Raw genomic sequence first — 19,933 nt, 5'->3', positions numbered from 1 at the left:
AAGACGTGAAGGCGGTAATGGCAGCGCTCATCCGGAGCTAAACAGGGTTCCGTGAGAAAGACGTGAGAGAGCAGGAGAGCGCTGCAGATTGACGGTTGAAAGAGGCTGTACTGTGTTCTTTATCAATCCTTCAGCACAGGCTGAACTCATGCCGGGAGCTGTTCACTAGTATTGGTGCTGAATACTGACTGAACAATGAATAGTGATGAGAACATTTCCTTTCCCTGTTTTTCAACTTCATACTGAAGGCTGATCTACTTTAAATCGACAAAATCAATGACAGGGAGAATCTTGTGAAAATGCTCTGGGTCACATTTAAGCACAAAGTCAAAAGACAATTTTGCATTAAGACAATGAAGCCTATTACGGGGCATTAAAATTGTATTTTAATGACCATAAGGCTTATCCCCTGCATTAGATTCTCATTAGCTTTTCATTAGTGTAACAAAACAATTTGTATTGTATTAAAGTAAAAACTATTCAAAAAGATTGCTGTATATAATGAGCATATATAATCTATAACTAAATAAATGCAGTACATAAAGGGATAGTTCACCCAAAAATGAAAATTCTGTCATCATTTACTCCCCCTTTTGTCATTTCAAACCTGTATGACTTTCTTTTTTCTGCAGAGGACAAAGGAAGATATTGTGAAGCATGTTGGTAACCGAACAATGGCGGTTTACCATTTACTTGCATTGGTTTTGTGTCCATACAATAGAAGTGAGCGGGTACCGTCATTGTTTGGTTACCAACATTCCTCAAAATATCTTCTTTTGTGTTCTGCGAAAGGAGGAAACTACAGGTAGGTTTGAAACGACAAGAGGGTGAGTAAATGATAAAATAAATGTTATTTTTGTGTGAAATATCCCTATAAAGAACGAACATCCTCAAAGTATTAAATGTGTTTTTCATCTAGTATTACAATGGTGACATTATTGTAGTAAAAGTTATGTGTGAAAATGTGCTTAACCATCTTAATGATCCTAAAAATAGGCTTAATTTTCACCAAGCATATTTTTTAAATGAGAAATATGACCCAGACATGTGTATGCGATTTTCCCAGAAAGTTCCTTTAACATTCTTTTTCTGCATTAAAGGTGTGCTGCTGTTTGATTTGAACATCTGGGTTTATAGCATTTTTGTCCACATTTCACACAGCAAAGGACTGTCAAGTAGAGTGTTGCGAGCTCCCTGTGGCAGCTCAGGAAACGCAGACACAGCAGCGCAGCTCATAACACACCTGGATTTACAGGTGTCTAACTGTCACTGATGTCGGTTTACCAGCATACGAGCACTGGGGACCTGAGAGAGCCTGAAAGCATCCTTTGACTGAAGGAGTGATGTGAGGAGATTAGTAATGTTGAGAAGCACCTGCATTGGCTTTACATTCTTTGCCCACTCCACACTTTCTCCAGCTGTATAAATTACCCTGTTTAACTAATTATGAATAATTTGGTCCTATGCCAAGGGTTTAAACCCCACACAGAAGCTGGTGGGAATCTGGACGCCGTGTTTCGAGTAGAACGCACCTGGGGCTTCGCTTTAGACGAGAGAGACATCTAAGGACTGTGGGAAACAGATACCTCACCACGACAAGACAGGATTAAACAACTGTGTAATGTGGACTAAAAAAGAAAACACTGCACTGTACGATTAAATGTGAATGTTTAAGGCACTGTGATGCAGAGGGAACAAACAAACGCAGGACGTTTGTATTTACATTTGTATCTCTGCCAAACGGTTATTCAGTCGGATAAGTATCAAGCGCTCTTTCATGGATAAAAGAATTTTACAGCATTGACTGATAAAAGTGCACTTCCAACATCACACCTGACATCAAAAATAAATATCTGACTGCTTGCAGAGCTCTTCGGCGATAAAGATCTTGCACACACAGAGTTAATAAATAACTGCCCTTATAATTCATTTACTTTCCCTCGTAAAAGAGAGAGGTACATTTTCATTGATGCAGTAATGAGAATAGAGGAAAATAGATGATTATCTTTTTCCAAACCTAGATTTTTCCCATCTGTAATGGCTCATTGTGTCTCTTGCGCTACAAAAAGTTGCGTGCACTTCAAATGAAAATGAAGCTGGATATTCCACAGTGTCTCAGTCTGTGTGGCAGAGTTTTGAAGATGCATGAAACGACCTGAAGCCATCAGCACTTTTTAAACCTGTGAGGGTCAGCAGAAACTCGTGGTCTGCTTTACCCTCCCCAAAGCCAAAAGCTTTCGACAGTCCTATAGCTATCTGTTTGTTATTTACATCATTCTGTTCTACCCAAACACACACACACACATTCTTGGTTCTTCTGAGGCCTTGCATCCATGAATAAGATGAAGCCGCAATTATCCATTCTTTTTTTCTAATTACACTTGAGAGAAACTCGCGAGCTCTTTTTTGATTTTTCCTACAACTTTGAAAATGCAAATAAGCATTTCAGTACAAAATTCTAACAATGTGCTAAATTTACTTTGCAACAGCGGTACCCTGACAAATAACTGGGATTTAAATGTCAGGAATATACTGCTATTGTTTATAGTAGCATGGATTATTCAGTAGATAAGCAACTTGTAATATTGACTTAACTCATATATTCAGCATGAAATCTTGAAAAAGATATTTTGTCATACATCAAGACTGTTAAAGTTCAAAGCTTGAAACGTGCAAGTCGTACGTACAGGAACCTTCCTGCATCCAAAGTACCAATTTGTCTACTAGCAACACCCACATGAAACATAAGCAGTACAGCTATTCAATTCATCCCATCTCTGTGTAGCCCCTAACACTACATGTGATGCAGTCGGAGAATTGTATTTTCAGCTCCAGCACAAATATTTCATTTAAGTCAGAGATGTATAAGTGTGTCTTTGACAGCATTTTCATGTTTAGGGAACAGCGTGTTCAGACTCTGCAAAAAGACCTTGAAAGTCAAACAGCGACAGTAATGGGCTTATCTAAATTCGGAGGCCAATTTGCCCTGACTAATTATTATTTTATTAATGGAGCAAGACAACACCTTGCTTGTCCTCTTTCATCTTCATTGGTGTGCTAAAATTCTTGGGCAAATTTGGGCAGTGCTATGTAATGATAAAAGGAGAATATGGATGGTATGTCACAAGACAAGGCAAAAAGAAAAACGCTAACCGTGAAGAGAAAACGCTTTAAACCTTTTGTAATTTACTGACTCGCGTTTAACATAAGTGATCAGCTCCTCCATCCATAAAACGCAACAAACCGGAGCATTGTTATGTGGACAAAAGCCAACAGAGGCATCAACATCATTATGCTCCTTTGTTATCATCTTATAATTGATTCAAAGAGATGAGACTCGCAACTGCCAAACGCAGTGGGTTCAAGCTGTGGGTGCTTATATCAAAGTGCCAAGAAGACCAACACTCAAAGCAGTGAAAGCCCTTGATGTAATGAAGAGAATTAGCCACACCCTAAACCCCTGCCATCACACACGGACGTGGACACTTCAAGACATCTATTGAGTCATAACTATTAAATCATTATACTGTCCTTCTGAAACCTTGTATGTGCAAACGTACTGTTTAATACTTTGTTGTCAAAGTTGACAAGCACTTTTGAATACTTTTTATTGGTTAGATATTTGCAAAACCCATTGACAAACAAAGGGTGACTAATAGTAATGATTCATGGCAAAAAAAAATCCAAATTTAGGTGAAATTACGAAATATGGAGATACAAGGTTTCAGAAAGACAGCAGCGACATGTGGTGCATCACAATTTACATCAGCTGGTCAAAAAATATGACATCATACATCCTGAGTACAAGCTACATTCGGGTTATGAAGTGATGCTGTTTCAAACAACGCTCACGCTGAGAGGTCCACCTATAAACAATTACCTCATCCACTTCATTTGAGCCCACAAATCCCATTGTTTTCCCTCTCTCATGCAGAAAATTATTTGTGGGTTGGAGGAGCTGGACTGAATGAGCTGCAGGTTTAATTCGCCGCCTTTCATTTCCAGAAGATTTTCCTCACCCAGCTGATGAACAAACAACTCACATCCATCAAGGAGAATAAAACTTTTTAAAAAGCACTTCCTCAACAGCGGGCTTAAGATAACCAAATGTTAATAACCGGCTGATGAAAAATTCATCAGCCCAGAATTACACAATTTACCCAAATACCAGCCTAGAACACTATAATTAAAGTGATGCCTCTCAGTTTTCACACGAGTGAAGGACAGGTTTGGAGAACAAAATCAAATTTAGATGGCTGAATGGTCCCGCAATTAACACATCCTTTCTCTGCACTGATTCGAATGTTGTATAGGCTTTGTCAGAAATCAAAGACACCTGTATTGCTGCCCACTCGGTCAATTACTAAAGGTATAAAAGAACCTTCGTAGGTAGCAAGACATGTCTAAAGTGAGCTTTAGAGATAAGCCAATGAATAATTGATGACAACAAAACAGAGTCATAGTAAATAGATATGAATTATTTTAATTTACTTTAATTACTCATTTTTGATTCTTTCAACCAACCACTAAACTGCAGGCACAGGATTGTGCCCAAGTAGACAGGATGTTACGCTGATGTCGGACACAGTTATGAAGTGCTGAGTAACAGGAAGTAAAGGCTATAGAAAGGGCACGTGCATTCTGCGCATTACAATGCAGCAGGTCGCTTCATACAGTACATGCTGGGAATCACCCCTATGAGGATTAAACTCAGCGAGTTGAGAGAAAGGCAGTGCAGTGTTCTCCCCACCTTTCCCTCTCTCTCTTTTTTCCATCTCCGAGTGAATAAGCAGAAAATATCTTGTTGGTTTTACAGCACGCCATCAGAAGCACCACAAAATCCAGCAGAGGTCTGGAGCCCAGGCAGAAAAATAAAACAAGGGATGAAAAACCCAGAGCAGGTCAGTTCTTGAGGAAAGGAAAACAGACAGGAGCAGGACATTTCTCTTCCATCTGCAGTCCTGAGGCAGGAGGCAGGGGCACGGGCTACGGCTCATTACACCCGGCCTTCTCTTATCACTGCCACTCTCCATGGAGTCATACGCAAACACACACTTCAGCTAGTAGGCCGGTTTCTATTGCCTCTTCTCCTCACAAACGTACACATTCCCTTTTGTTGTCTCATTGCCGCATATGCTTCATTATGCCATAATAAAATTTGAGCAATCCATGCCTAAAGGACATTTCTTTCTGCACGCATAGTACATAAAAGAGCTATTTCTTTATGTAGTTAAGAGACAGCAACAATTTTCAGGTCCCGTATCGGAGAAATGCATTGACATAAAGATTGGCCGTTGTGACACACGCATCCACTTTTCATTTGTTCTCTGGAGCGCAAACATTACAGATGAAATTGCTTGTGTCTTGTAACCTTGATCATTTCAATAGAATGTTTTATATTTCATACGGTATACACTACACTTCAAAAGGCCATTTTTCCTAGATTCCAAGCCCCGAATGTGTGTGGACCAATCATCTTTTAGAGTCCATTAAAATGATCAACTCCATTATAATGACAGAACATCTGGAACAAAGACCTCTAATAGCCAACAGCTGCTGGGTACAATGACAGCCATTAGCGTGCCATTGACACTGTACTCACCTTCGGCAGAAATGGACATCGTGTAATTTAATGCTAGCTTCCATAACTTTATCAGAGTTTTTTCAAAAGCAATCAATAGAACAATTTATTGAATCATCATTATTAGCAATAATTCTGCAATAAGTACCACATTTCTTAAAGAGTCTATTGACTTAAGCCTATTCAAAGACACCACACTTTGTAAATGACATATGTAATTCATGATAGAAGCTCATTTTAAATCTGGGAGCTATTAGAAATAGACAGCAGCAATACTGTGTCAGGTTTCTATACGAGACTATTTTGTCACTAAAAATGAGAGCAAGAAGTTATGCAGAACTCTAATGGTAAAATTAGATAAATAAATCTCTCTGTAGGTATACATATCTCTCACGGATACTGTAGGTAAAACGTCCAGCATTAGTTTTTTTAAATTAAAAAAACACACCTTTGAATCCTCCCTTCACAATAACCAGGACAATTAAACATAAAAAAGGAGACAGAAAAACATGGTTATTAACTGCGTCTGTAAGTCTTCGGTGACCATTAATATAATACAATTATACCCAACAAAGAAGCGCAATGGTGTAACGTCAGCAGCTGACAAAGACCCAATTGTTATTATCACAAGCCATTAATTACATCTAATAAAAGAAGATAAGGAGGGGAAAAAAATTGTTTCTTTCTTTTACCTTCTCGTCCTATCAGTATAACAAGGTTCTTTATTATCTCACTCACACATACTCTCTCTTACAGTATTACAGATGCGATATTTTGCAGTAATACTCACACATTTAACTCTATTAAATATATAATGCTTAACACTATTGGACACGCTAAATATATATTTACATACATTTAAATACCTATAATATATATTACATAAAAAGTATTAAAAACAAAAAAAGCTATCATTTTTTATTCAAGGATCAAAGACCAGGTTTTGGTAGTGCCAGTATTGTCAGATTTTATGGTAATGCAAAAACACTGGTATTAACATGTTGAGTTTTGGGAATAGCAGGAAATAGAATTGAGATCATCTATAGTCAACACTGCAGCAACCCTTTTCCATAGAGACCATGACAAAGAGTGTAAAAAAGCCTAACTACTGTAATTGGTTTTAAAATGGTGGAATTCATTACCGTTGTGCTGCATGTTCAGAAATGAGAAATGCAAACAGTACAAACACATTCACTGGTGATCATCCAGTGAATGTGAGGAGGCATGAACTCTTAAATAAAATCCATAGGGAGATGAAACACATAATTCGAACGACAATTTTTGTAATTTTAGTGTAACTAGCCTATGATTTCTGTGCTCTTTTCTCTGTTTGCATTTTCTTTTGTTTTACAAGCAGAATTATTACATACTATAAAAACAGTCAATTTGTAAAAATTGATGAAAAAATTCTGCACCTGAAAAATCTATGTAAAAAACAAGCAGTACATTATAAAGAGACCTTTTACTTTTGTCATTTTAAACCTGTATGAATTTCTTTCTTCTGTCTTCTTCACAAAAGAAGATATTTTGAAGAATGTTCACTTCTATTGTATAGACACAAAACCAATGCAAGTCAATGGGTACCGCCATTGCTCAGTTACCAACATTCTTCAAAGTGTTCTGCAGAAGAAAGTCATACAGGTTTGAAATGACAAGAGGATGAGTAAATACAAAATTTTCATTTTTGGGTAAACTATCCCTTGAAGGACCACCAACCTCAAAGCACAGACCAAAACCCTCAAGCTAATTTAAAGCAATATCCAAAAATTACTTCTTATGATTATCATCATGTCAAACATTGCATTAGCACTGCCAGAGAACATGTATACAGATAAAACATATCCCTTTACCACAATGTAAGTTGCTTGGGATAACAGCATCTGCCAAACGCATAAATGTAAAATCTGACAAAAACATATCATGTGTTAACTTAAAATGAAATTCTGCCACATATAATGACAAGTGGTTCATCCATAGATCAGATCTGATAAATGGAAAAATTAAAACTTGCCATTTGAAGTTTTGAGACTTTATAAACATGCTGATTTAATTCTAAAGCATGTGGCAGAGCCAGCCAAAGAAAGAAGGGATAGCATATGGCTAAGTATTAAAAATTAATGTGCAGTGTTAGATAAGAGCACATGAACCAGGAAAAGGTGGAGGGAAGCATATGTGGGTGAGGGAGTGAGAAAGTGAAACTCTTCTCTGTCTTGGTAGATGAGGAGAGGAGAGGAGAGGAGAGGAGAGGAGAGGAGAGGAGAGGATGACACAGGACGAGACCACACCAGGAATGAGTGTGACTTAAAAAAAGCTGTTTGAATGGCATTAGCTTGACAATGTGTTGTCAACAGCATGTTTTATGACAAGATGAGACTAGGGCGCCAGTATAAATTATTCAGATGCGATTGCATAAGTGCAGAGTCGATAAGCAGCCTGTCGATGGGGAACGTGGCAGCTTAAGCCACACAACGTCCATCTCTGACGCCAGCAGCAAGAATAAAAAAATACAGGAGTAAGAAGCTGACTGCCTCTATGTCAACGCCCTTCAACCTCAGGAAATTGTGAGACCAAGAAAACGGTTTTCTGCATGCACATTGGATGCAAACAATATTGATCTAGCCAAAATCTATCTAAATACTGTTGGTAGGTTTCACAATATTTCCCTCTTTAAAGATCAGACAACTAACAAATGGTATTGTAGCCAGAAACAGTGCTGTTCAGGTCTGAGAGAAACCCATTAGGTCAATTCCATGGCAACAATGTGTCTTTTTTCTACCGTCACACTAAAACTACAGTACTGCGCTGCATTGATTTAAAGATACTTACTGCCATCTAGTGGCAGCTTGATTTGCTTATGCCCAGAAATGCACCATTACTCACCCAAATTGCAGTCTTTAAAAAAACAGCCAGTTCATTATAAAGACTTTAATATATAATATTATAAAAGACACAACTGCACTCTAATAACACAACCACACCGAAGATGTTTATAGTACATTTGCTACTATAAATAAAATGATCAAAGTCTGACGCTCAGGAAACTAATAAAACTAAAAAGCATCCATTTTGAAGGGTCTATTTCTTCAGAGCCCCTCGAGAAAAAGAGCACGGAACACTAAACAGTCTGTGACCCGTTCTTGATCAAACCACAAATCGGTGTGGCCATTTGGCTGAGCACTTAAAGCGTGTTTGATGAGCAGATAATGACGGCTCACTACCGAGCGTCCATGGATGACGACCATAAAATGTGCAGCCGACAAGTGCCACACCTTATTAGTGCTGTGATTTGCTGAGGAGGCCACCGGGAGTCTCCGAGGGAGACGGCTGTGTTTTAAATGGAGGACTGCATCTGTGGTAGCCAGGGAAAATATCGCCCGTTCAGAGCGATTCCTACCCAATAAGAACGTTAATGAGAAGAAAAGAGGAAATGGCTTTTCATTAGTTCTGGGCTGAAAGAAATCCAGTGAAATAAAACAAAGAGAAAAGCCTCGAGCAGTCCAAACATATTGTTCCCTGAGCACAGTTCCCAAGCTGTCTGCATGTGCCATTAACTGTGGTCATACTGTGTTCATGGCTTTATAGTCGAAGTAAAATTATCTTGCGGACTGCTCTAATTGTACGAAAAGCTGTCCAGAAAGCGCTAAGCGTGTGCCACCACTAAACACCCCTAGATAACAAAGTAACTTTCAGGGAACAAAAAAACATGGACCAACCACTCCAGAAAAAAGTTGGCAGACATTCTGCATTAATGCATTTCATATTAAAACCAAGTCTGGGACATATCAAAGTGTTCATGCCTTTTCTCAATAGCCAATAAGCTTAATAAATAATTTAAAAAAGTAAGTAGCACTCGTAAAGCTATGCAAATCTGATGCTACTGATGTGTGAACAATTATATGTGCACGCAGACAAGAGAAGTGGTAGAAATATGCTATTTGCTATAAAAGTATCACGCCTGCAGCAGGAAAAGGGCAAGAATGTGAGAAGACGGTGTTGAAAGGTGGTCAGGGAGAATGACAGGGCAGCAAAAGCTATTACCAGATCTTCTGACCTCATAAGGACACGGGAACATGGCGGCTCGCACCGGAGCCGAGAGTAGGATGAAGGGAACTAATAACATCTATAGAGGACAGAGGGTGATTTGATTGACCACTGACAAAAGAGAGACTTGGGAATACAGTGCACTTCAGTCGCAAAGACAAACCCAAAATGGGCTCCTCTCTCATACAATCACGAGGACGTACGTATCCGAGGTGCATGTGCGCACACGCATATACACACAAACACATCCCATCTCTTTCGCTTTAATATGAGCACGCCGTGTCCACTCTTGGCTCCCTTTCATCTTCTCTTCATCATAATGAGATCCTGCTTCCCTCTTTTGAAGGCAGGAGTGCTGATTGTTTGTTTCCCATTGAAAAGAAGGCCACGTGGCATAATGCAGCAGTCACTCAGCCTGCAAAGAGACCTTTTCTGTCACCGGTGGGAGCTGGTATTGACGTACGCTGCCAGTCTATCAGGTCGCAATTCTTTACACACTTTCTAGATTCAGTGTCCTACTACGCTACAAGATGTTTGTCCTTTCTGTGGGTATTCATTCCTTGCCATGACTTACAAAAGACGCCGGCGTGTAGCATTGTAGGGGCAGAAAAAACACTTGGCTTTCTAACATTTATTAGCCACCAACGTAGGGAAAAATATGACTTCATATCCAGTTTAATACACTCTTCAAACACAACTAATAAACGCTGTCTTTTGTCATTACCCACATAAAGCCAAGACTGGGACGCTGAAACAAATAATTCTCCCAAAGGGACTAGAACTAGTATTACAGTTGAATCAATCGTATTGCACTTGACATTTCTATATTAGCACTCGACTGAATGGCATTAAAATTGTATGCAAGGTCGTGGTTGCAACTATGCACGGATACATCAACCGAGACCCCACAGGAGATGAGGTCAGGTGTCGCAATGAATAGAGCCTTAGTGTCAATCCGTTCTGAACCCTGTGAAATTTCAATATACCTGGGCACAGAGTCACAAACAATACTAAAAAGCATGGGTCTTAGAGTGGATCCCTGAAATACAGCAACGGGACCAACTCAGTCTTACGGATGTGCACAGTCAAAACAATTCTGTGATAAAATACAGCCAGAGGGGACAGAAATTCATAGACCTTCATATAGCAGAAATCACTGAGATGCTGTGTACCATCACTAATATGTCAGCTGTAATCCCATTTACTCCAAGTAAAGGCATATTCTGGGTTAAATACAAATTAAGCTCAATCGACGGCATCAGTGGCAGGCTGTCAATAACCACAGACAATAATTTCAACTCTTATTCAACAAACAAAAATGTTGACGGTTAAGCACTTCCAATATCTATACTGTAGGGCAAAGTCTTGAGGAGAAAACAATTCCCACAAGAAACTGCAAGTTCATTTCTGTCAACACGTTGATTTGTTTATCTTTACAAACTGACAGCATTTTATGGATGCCGTTGATAGCGCCTGACCTTTATTTAACCCAGAATATTCCTTTAAACAACTGCCACTGTGTAATACGAACAGCTTGCTACTTGTGTTCCCGTAGCTCAGCCGGTAAAGTTAGCAACCGCAAGGTCATGAGTTTGAATCCTGCGGGTTCAATTCCCAGTATCCCGATAACACGCACTGATAAACTACTTGAACACATTTTTAAGTCAAACACATAGGTTAAAGGAATAGTTCACCCAAAAATGAAAATTCTGTCATCCTTTACCTTCGTCATTTCAAACCAGTATGACTTTCATTCTTCTGCAGAACACAAAAGAAGATAATTCTGTTGGTAATTGAACAATGGCAGTACCCATACACTTTTATTGTATGGACACAAAACCAATGCAAGTCAATGGGTACCAGTGTTGTTTGGTAACCAACATTCTTCAAGATATCTTCTTTTGGGTTCTGCAGAAAAGGGAAGTCATAACAGACAAAGCTACCGTAATGTAAATCCTGCTGTTAAATCCAATGCACCATCTGTGAGAACCCAATTAGAAAAACAAATTATAAAATAAATAAATCAACTGAGACAAAACAATCCATTACAGAGCTGTGTCGGTTTAAAATGTAACAAATTAAAATTCAAGTATAGGGCCATGTACTGCCACACACTACCATGTTGAACATCCACAGTGTTCTTTGAGCGCAGTTACTTAATCCTAATTAAAATCATGAATCTATAAGAATGATAAACACGAAACGGGGGGGGACAGGCTATTGATTTATGTTTTAATAGAAAGTCTTTTAAAACACCAAGGACGTGCACCCTATGAAATCAGTTGAGCCTCCAGCACACAGACATCATTAATGGCCAAACTGAAACAAAGAGACCTTTTCAGAACGACGCTTAGTTGGTAGGGTTGGGTTGGCCTTGATTTCATTCAGACATTTTTTTAAAGGGCCCACAGATGCTGGGCAGTGCTATCGAGCAGCAGTACATGTAAAAGGAGAGGACGTACACCTTCATTGAAGAGAGCCTTTAAAAGCATGAATACAACGCGACCCGTTGTGGTAAAGATGAGCCTTGGAACAGATGCATGCTAGGTATAAAGTCTAATAATGAAACAAGTGAACCCCAAACACACATGCCAAGGATATTAATTTGCCAAGAACACAATTTCTATGAAGTAAATACAAGCAAATAGGAGAAGAGACAAAGAAAGCGTAGTGGGGGGGCAAATGGGAGAGATACTGAAAAGAGATGGAAAAAGTCCGTCTAAATATGAACTGCTATGCCTCCAAATATATGGAAAAAAGCTCCAAAGAGCCTGTATAGAATACTTAACGTTACCCATAATGCGTCATAAGAGCGAAGCAAAGGCAAATGAAAGAAACAGAAATTGACAAATAATTAGGGGGTAAATTATAGTCTCACAACAAACAAGTTTTTTGGACATTTTAAAGCCACACAGGTAAATAATTCATACTCAGTGCTTTAAGAACAAAAGCTGACATGTTTCATTGTTTCCTGCCTTAAGCCCGTTTCATACCGCACACGTAAGCAGCGCATATGCGGAGCGGGAGCAGCGCGTAGGGAGAGCGTTGGCAGCGCGTGTCCACTTACCACGTACAACAATGCAATTTCGCATTACGTTATTTAAATACATCAATGAGCAAAATATCTTGCAGAACTTCATCAAAAAGCTTATTTTATGTAGATTGTATAACTTTGATTTGTTTTATCTGCCTGATTCATGCTCTTTTAGATCAAAGTAGTACAAGTTATAATTAAAAAGCCATCGTGCTTTGAAGGATAGGATTTAAGTCACTAAAGGGTATACTCACCATAGGAGAGAGTGATTGACTTGTGATGCGATCGTTTTTCTCTCCCACATACGCAATATATAACGTGATGTCTATGTAGTTTTATCTGTTTTTTGACAGTGTAATGCGATCGTTTTCCACTCATTCATATGCAATATAAGCATTACGTTTAAATGTGCTGTTGTGTTTTGGCCAAAAAATGTGTCTAATGTGTTAAAGACACATTAGACACCACTTACATGCTTTAAAGGTAAAAGTGTTACTTTTTTCGGTCAATCCATCTGCATTTTCATTGTAAAGAGGGCACTGTCGCTAAAATTAAGCGTGAGTAGCGCAGCAAAAATAGACTCGGCTCCGAAATGATCGCTGCACACGCGTGCAGTATGAATGCTCTCATCTTTTAACATGGGCGCCGAAAAAATGACGCACTGCTTACGCATGCGGTGTGAAATGGGCGTTATATTTAACAAAACGTGACACCTGAATGCATGAAAAACAAGTAGGAAGCCACTTGCCAAAGTTTTGTGCCAGTGTTTTGCTCTCTTTCACACATGCCTTTCAGTTCCATAGAGAGTATTTAAGTATAACACAATTTAACATGACAGAAAGATCCATGCCATTTCACTTGAGAAAGGCCAAAGCCTTTTTCCCATGTGAACAGCGGCTAAATCATTTCAAAAATACAAGCTTTCTCCATTATTTTCGGAGACGATAGCACGGATTCTCAGAGTGCATCTGAACAGTTCTAGCAGACTCCAGTCCCTGAGGTCTGAGTCTCTCCGCTATCTCGCTCCATGCCCGCAACTCTAAACATCTCGCCATGTTTCCGTGGAAACAGGCAGTCTCTCCGAACTGCAGGACTGTGTGATTATTGATCTCCTCCTGAGGTCTAGAGAGACTTTGCGGGTCAAGTCATGTGACCTTATCAGGTAACGACGGAGCAGACTTCAGGGCAAAACACAGACTGGGTTTTGTGCTCTGGTTCTGTTTTATTGAAGCGAAGGGACCTCGATTCCCTCTCAGAGGGGTTTGGCATTCGGGACCCGGAGAAACGGGGTCATTTTAACACACCATCTATTACTTACTATCGTGGCAATCAAAGCAATGACACACTTGATCAATTTATCTCTGTGGTCACCCGGGGCGATGGATGCTCCGCTTGCACCTCTCGAGTCAGCATCATCAACATCACCAAGTTGTGCCCATACAAACTACTAAAGCACATGTGACTCAGCAACAAGTGGACACGCCAGACAATCTAAATTCAAGCCCTGCATTTCACTTGTCAAAAAGCGTGCCGGAGAGACTGCGCAGCTCAGGCAGGTCGATTCCCCCCAAAACCATACTGACAGCATGGAAATAGCAATCTGCCCAGCGAGAAGGCCTTATCTTGGCCATGCTTCTAAGTGCATTGAACATATAAAAGGTAGGATATTTGGACACGGAGAAAGAAAGAAGCAAAAAACAAGTGAAATGGGAAGAAGCCGCCAGGTTCACTACAAGTCTCCACACTCTCCCAGCCACAGGAAGTGCAACAACCTCTGGACCACTGGAAACTTCTATTGAGGTCTTGTTTGTGGTGCACACTGTCAGACGGTTGTACAATAGACATGATCCAAGAGCAACATTCACTGAGAAGTGATGCAACATTCAAAACATACTTCTGTGCTCATCAAACCGAACATGTTTTATGGCTGACAGGTTATAGAAAAATCACTCGACAGACAATTCCCCACCAACCGGCATGAGAGCATTGATTGAACAGGCCATCTTGCGGCAAATAAATGGGTCTGTTGCGGCAGCTTATTGCTGTTGTGTAAATAACACATTTACCTGTGCTTCCTTATCTTCAAGCCTCCTCACGTACATCTAGGGGCATTTTCTCATAGCTCCGGCAACACAATAAAACAGAATTTTAAATGACAAGTGACACTTGCGGAGGCAATAACAGAGCCCTTCTAAATAAATAAAATAAAATAAAACAAATAACAAGCAGACGCATATGGGCAATGGGACTGCACTATGTGAGAAATAGCAGAAGCCAGTCTGCAATTACGGCATTACGGAGCTGTGAAATGAGGAAACATCGCCATCTCCCAGACAGTATATATTTATAAAGATTATTACCGTCATTTTTGAGAAAGTGGCGGGGGGTGCGAGGGGCGAAAGTAAGTGACAATAATAACATGAGCAGCTATGAACATTTCAGAAACAATAGTGACATGCTGTAATGGTAGTGAGACAAAGACTTTTCAAATGGGCTGTGCCGAATGCCGTTGCAAAATGGAACGTATTTATATAAGGGGCGAAATGTTTTTTTTCCGCTGTTCAATCAACACGGACTCTATGTGTGTGTGTATGTGGGAAATCTAATTAAGTGATACTTCGCAGTATGCTGTCTGGGGGAAGGAAGGAACACAATGAAAGCCATTTAGATACAGAACATTAGAATAAACAGATTAGATCACAGATTATGATTATTTGCCTAAAAACTATTGCTCATCCTTGGTGTTACAATATTTAAATGCTAATATGTGTTAGGCAGTGATCCATTTCAAAGAAAAACTGCTTAAATGAACAAAAAGGTCTCCCTGTTTATTCTCACAGAGCGCAATTGAGAAATCACTCATTTCCAAGTGCGCAATTTGCATGCAGGGATGGGAAAGGAAATTTATAGCTTTTTCAAATTATAGCCTATAAAATACATTAATGCTGAAAATTAAATAGAAATAGAAAGCCATTGAAATGACCTCCTTGCAACTTATCAAAAGAAAGGAGGGAAGAGAAAGAAAGAGAGGGACATTGCACGCTAAGAATAAAAGGCGAATAAATGATTTGCTACTTACCGCAACTTTGCTCCCAGTTATCTGCATGCAGCGGTCAGCGGAGGGAAGTTAATGTGCAAAAAGACACAAACAGCACAATCATTAGTAGGCCAGAGACTCTCCGGTACCATCCTGCTCAAATATTAGCGCTCATACTTAAATCACTGGCACTCTCTGAAACACTGTCTACTCGCATGAGAATGAAATACAACAGGGTGGAGAGAGAGGTTTTACATGGACACAGAAGACAATGTCTGCCATTTTGATGACTGCTTTGAACTTTGGATGAATTGGTTGTCTTTGCAAGACAAATTGACTTAGTGAACGCCCAAGTAAATGTGCAAGTGATTGATGCACCTGTTTTAGTGAAAATATCGTCATGCTTTAAGGACCGAGCCAGGTAAGCAGTATATACGCAGTTATTCTTTGCCTCCACATTGTATTGCTTCTAGTGTCCTCTGCAGATCATTAAGGACAATTGTAAGTTTCTGGGTCTAAATTAAAGGGATAGTTCATCCAAAAAATGTAAAATTCTGTCATCATTTACTCACCCTTTGTCATTTCAAACTTGTAAGTCGCTTTGGATAAAAGCGTCTGCTAGATGACTAAATGTAAATGTAAATGTTGTATGACTTTCTTCTGCAGAACACAAAAAAAGACATTTTGAAGAAAGTTGGTATCCAAACAGTGGCGGTACCCTTTGACTTCTATTGTACAGGCAAAAAGACAATGCAAGTCAATGGGTACCGCCGCTGTTCGGTTCACAACATTCTTCAAAATATCTTCTTTTGTGTTCTTTCATTACACAGAATTTTTATTTTTGTGTGATCTATCACTTTAAGATCATTTCACTGACCACCTGTAAAAAGTGAAGAAAGAGATTATCACTCAATTTCATTTTGTACGTTTTTTTTACAGTATTCACCTTCACAAGTCATTTAATTCATGAGCAGACAGCAAGCTAAAATGCCTCCGAAGGCCAAAAATCGATCAATGTCATTGGTAGTTTCTATCAAATGTCAAATTTGATTAACATGCCTTGGTCATGCTGTATTTTGAATGGATAGGCCGAATTTAGGTGAAGCAAATAGTGAAGCTTATTCACGGAAGAATTGTGCAAATAACAAACAATGATGTAAAAGTAGATTGATGGAAAATACGCACCATTCTCACGTCTTTAGCAAAACAATCACGAGGCCATAGATTCTAACCTTGACTTGTTGTTATTTTTTATATTAAACGTCTTTTCTTTTTACCCAACACCCACGCTTCCATTTTAAGTCGAAGTTTATAATAAAGTCAAATTGAACCGTATAACCTCTTGATGAAAAGAGCGACACTTTGGAACATAAATCCAATTTTGCGATTGCTGACAAACAAGCCGCGCGTCATCCTCTAACGAATCGTTAACACTTCCGGTCTCGACCCTAAACAAAAAGTCACCTGCTTATGCTAACGCCAGACGCGCAGAATCACTGCCAAACATTGTTAGCACTGTGCCATGTTTGGCAGCGTTTGATGAGTGTTGTATTTTTATTGCAGCGTGATCAAAAGAACAGACATGATCTTGAAACCACATAAAGAACTGTCAGGAAGGAGCCGAGGGGAAAAGCGTCTGCTAACATCAATTTACACAAAATTTCACAAAACAACACCTCATTGTCACTTGACTGCGGTATTAATGCTGTCAATTCATGAGGAGCCCGAAAAACTCAAATTGAAACCAGATGACTGTAATTGTTCTAATGCTGGATTATAATATGCTAATGAAGGGCTCTATTATGAAGTGGCTCCAGTAAACAAACTTCAGAGGAAATGTCTTCTTATCAGGAAATGGGTATTTATATCCTCATTCCTGCTTTTCTCATGACTATCAAATCATCCACGATATAAATCTATTAATTTAGTTATTTATTTTTTATTAGCTTCTGAGTCCCAGACAGAAGCGGTTTGCTCTCTCAGGAACTGTCACAAATGATTACAAGAACGCGCAATGTAATTACGTTTACGCGCCTCGGTAATACCACAATATTGACAATGTTCAGGTGAGCATCATGGGTAAAACATCTTTTCCTTCCCCCTCAAAGACCCTGCCTAGACACATTCTATCTCTTACATGAAACAACGATCGCTTCATTTAATAACAACACAGGAAGACAAAGTCAAAGCTTTTCATGATATTCAAAGGGTGAACGTGAAATGACTGTATTAGTTACAGACATGCTTTGGCACAGGCAATAAAAATGACATATTTGTCCAAGTCTGAAAAAGAGAAGCCCAGGAAATGTTAATAGCTGAGGACGTCCACAGAATGCTGAGGCCACATTTGTTTTCATATGAGCTCTTCATATGAAATGGGTCAATGCAAAGTTGCTCTCCCTTAAAAGACATAATAGTTGGTGATGGCAGTCAATTGAAAATCTACTAAAAGTGTGGCGACAGCCTGAAGTCAAGCGTGTTGAACAACTAAAGTGGCTGCCACTGAGAGAAAATGTTCATATATCTACAAAACAAACATGCATTAATAAGAATATGAAGAGCGAAATAAGAATAAACATGAGATCAAAAGATCAAATCAAATTAATTTGCTGACAAAATAAACAATAATATTAAGCAAAATTATTTTAATGCATTTTTACTTAGCCAATAGGATTTCGAAAAGGCACTTAATTAGTCTTAAAGTTTTGTAATTCCTTCTTGTCTTATAATTTGCGAGTGTGACAGCATCTGTGTTAGAGCTGGTATGTTCTGTGAATCAATTTAAACAACTTATTCCGGTCATTTTTTCAGTACAAAACTATAAACAATAACTAAAATAAAAAATATATATATATAATAAAAATATATATATATAAATGCAGTGGCGTATTATTATCTATTGTTATATTGCTGCATATGTACAAAAATGAGTTAATATCATTCTTGTTCATTTGTTTTAATGATTGTCAATACAGAGACGTATCAAATATATAATGTACATCAAAAAGGCAAATCTATATCACCCAGCCCTAATACAAATGCATTTGATATGCTGTTTGTTCTTAGCAAATATCTCTACGAAGATTTCACTGTGAACAAAGAAAAAAAGGTGTGATGCTATAATATAATAAATGCATACGCAAATGTGTTGCAAGAGAAAAGGTGTTGGCTGTAAACAATAAAATGAATTGTGAGAAACTGTGCGTTTCTGCCTCACAAACGATAACAACGGAGCTATCAAAGAGGACAGACATCGCTGGTGTGAAACTTTTCTATTCTTCCATTTCTCCTGCATTTCAGCGCACTGTCCTCCTGCCAGGCAGGAGCTGCGGGAGTCTGCCTCGCACAGACAGGCGGTCTGTGACAGGAGTGGATCGGATGGGTTTGTTTTCCCACTAATATTTGCTCTGTAAAGCTGTGTGCTGAAACACAATCTACTGTAGGCAGATCGGCACACTCGGGAAGACAGCGGCAGATTAAGAGGGATGGATGAACTCAGTTTCCCATTCTTTTATTTAGACGGGTTTGGGTTATTAATGCGGAGGTGTGCAGAGGCCGTTTCCGTGCTGTCTGCTTTTGGCCTCGCTCACCTCTGCTAAATTACACCTGCAGTGGCTTGAGCAGAGTCTGCGGGTCTCCTCCACCAGACCGCCATTTAATTACTCCCACTCTACAACCAAAGAGAGGACATTGACCCAATGCAGTTTGAAACAGACAGCGCTCGAGTGACTTTGTCTGGTTGTGCGTGATATTGTTAGTGTGTGTGTGTGTGTGAAGGGTAAACCCTACGGTATGGGGACAATATGTCCCCGCAAAGATGGCAATATCCAAAATCTTTGTCCTTGTGGGGACATTTTTTGGTCCCCATGAGGAAACAAGCTTAAATCATACAGAAGAATGTTTTGTGTGATTGTTAGGTTTAGGGGTAGGGGTAGGGAATATGATGTACAGTTTATACAGTATAAAAACCATTGCGTCTATGGAAAGTCCCCATAAAACATGGAAACCCAACATGCGTGTGTGTGTGCGTGCGTGCGTGCGTGCGTGTGTGTGTGTGCGTGTGTGTGTGTGTGCGTATATAAGCATTTGCCCACACCTAGGAAAAAACCTTGGTAGCCATGCAGTGATTATGAGACAAAGAGGAATCTTTGGGGTGAAAAATGCAGAAGTCACACATTAGCCAGGTGAAGAAAAAAACATGCTTCAGAGAGTTGATTATGGGTTTGTTATGAGATTCCTT

At 39.3% G+C, this 19,933-nt stretch overlaps 2 protein-coding genes across 8 annotated transcripts in view; one reads left to right on the top strand and one right to left on the bottom strand.

Annotated features, from left to right (window-relative positions):
* Positions 1–19,933, bottom strand: part of diaph2 (diaphanous-related formin 2) — a 419,173-nt gene that overhangs the window by 374,162 nt on the left and 25,078 nt on the right. For 6 of the 7 annotated variants that reach the window (XM_057348933.1, XM_057348932.1, XM_057348937.1 and 3 more), the window contains one exon: positions 15,736–15,756. The exons of the other annotated variant lie outside the window; for it this stretch is intronic. In XM_057348933.1, the coding sequence (XP_057204916.1) occupies positions 15,736–15,756 (21 nt within the window). The remainder of the gene's footprint in view (positions 1–15,735; positions 15,757–19,933) is intronic. 7 annotated transcript variants of the gene reach the window in all.
* Positions 3,382–19,933, top strand: part of zgc:101583 (uncharacterized protein LOC494104 homolog) — a 191,339-nt gene continuing 174,787 nt past the window's right edge. The window contains exon 1 of the mRNA XM_057348955.1: positions 3,382–3,385. Coding sequence (XP_057204938.1) covers position 3,385 — 1 coding nt within the window. The 5' untranslated portion in view covers positions 3,382–3,384. The remainder of the gene's footprint in view (positions 3,386–19,933) is intronic.

The sequence above is a fragment of the Triplophysa rosa genome, linkage group LG13 (assembly GCF_024868665.1).
Source record: "Triplophysa rosa linkage group LG13, Trosa_1v2, whole genome shotgun sequence".
Classification (NCBI taxonomy): domain Eukaryota; kingdom Metazoa; phylum Chordata; class Actinopteri; order Cypriniformes; family Nemacheilidae; genus Triplophysa; species Triplophysa rosa.
The sequence above is the reverse complement of the archived record's forward strand: the minus strand, read 5'-3'. Positions and strand labels throughout refer to the sequence as shown.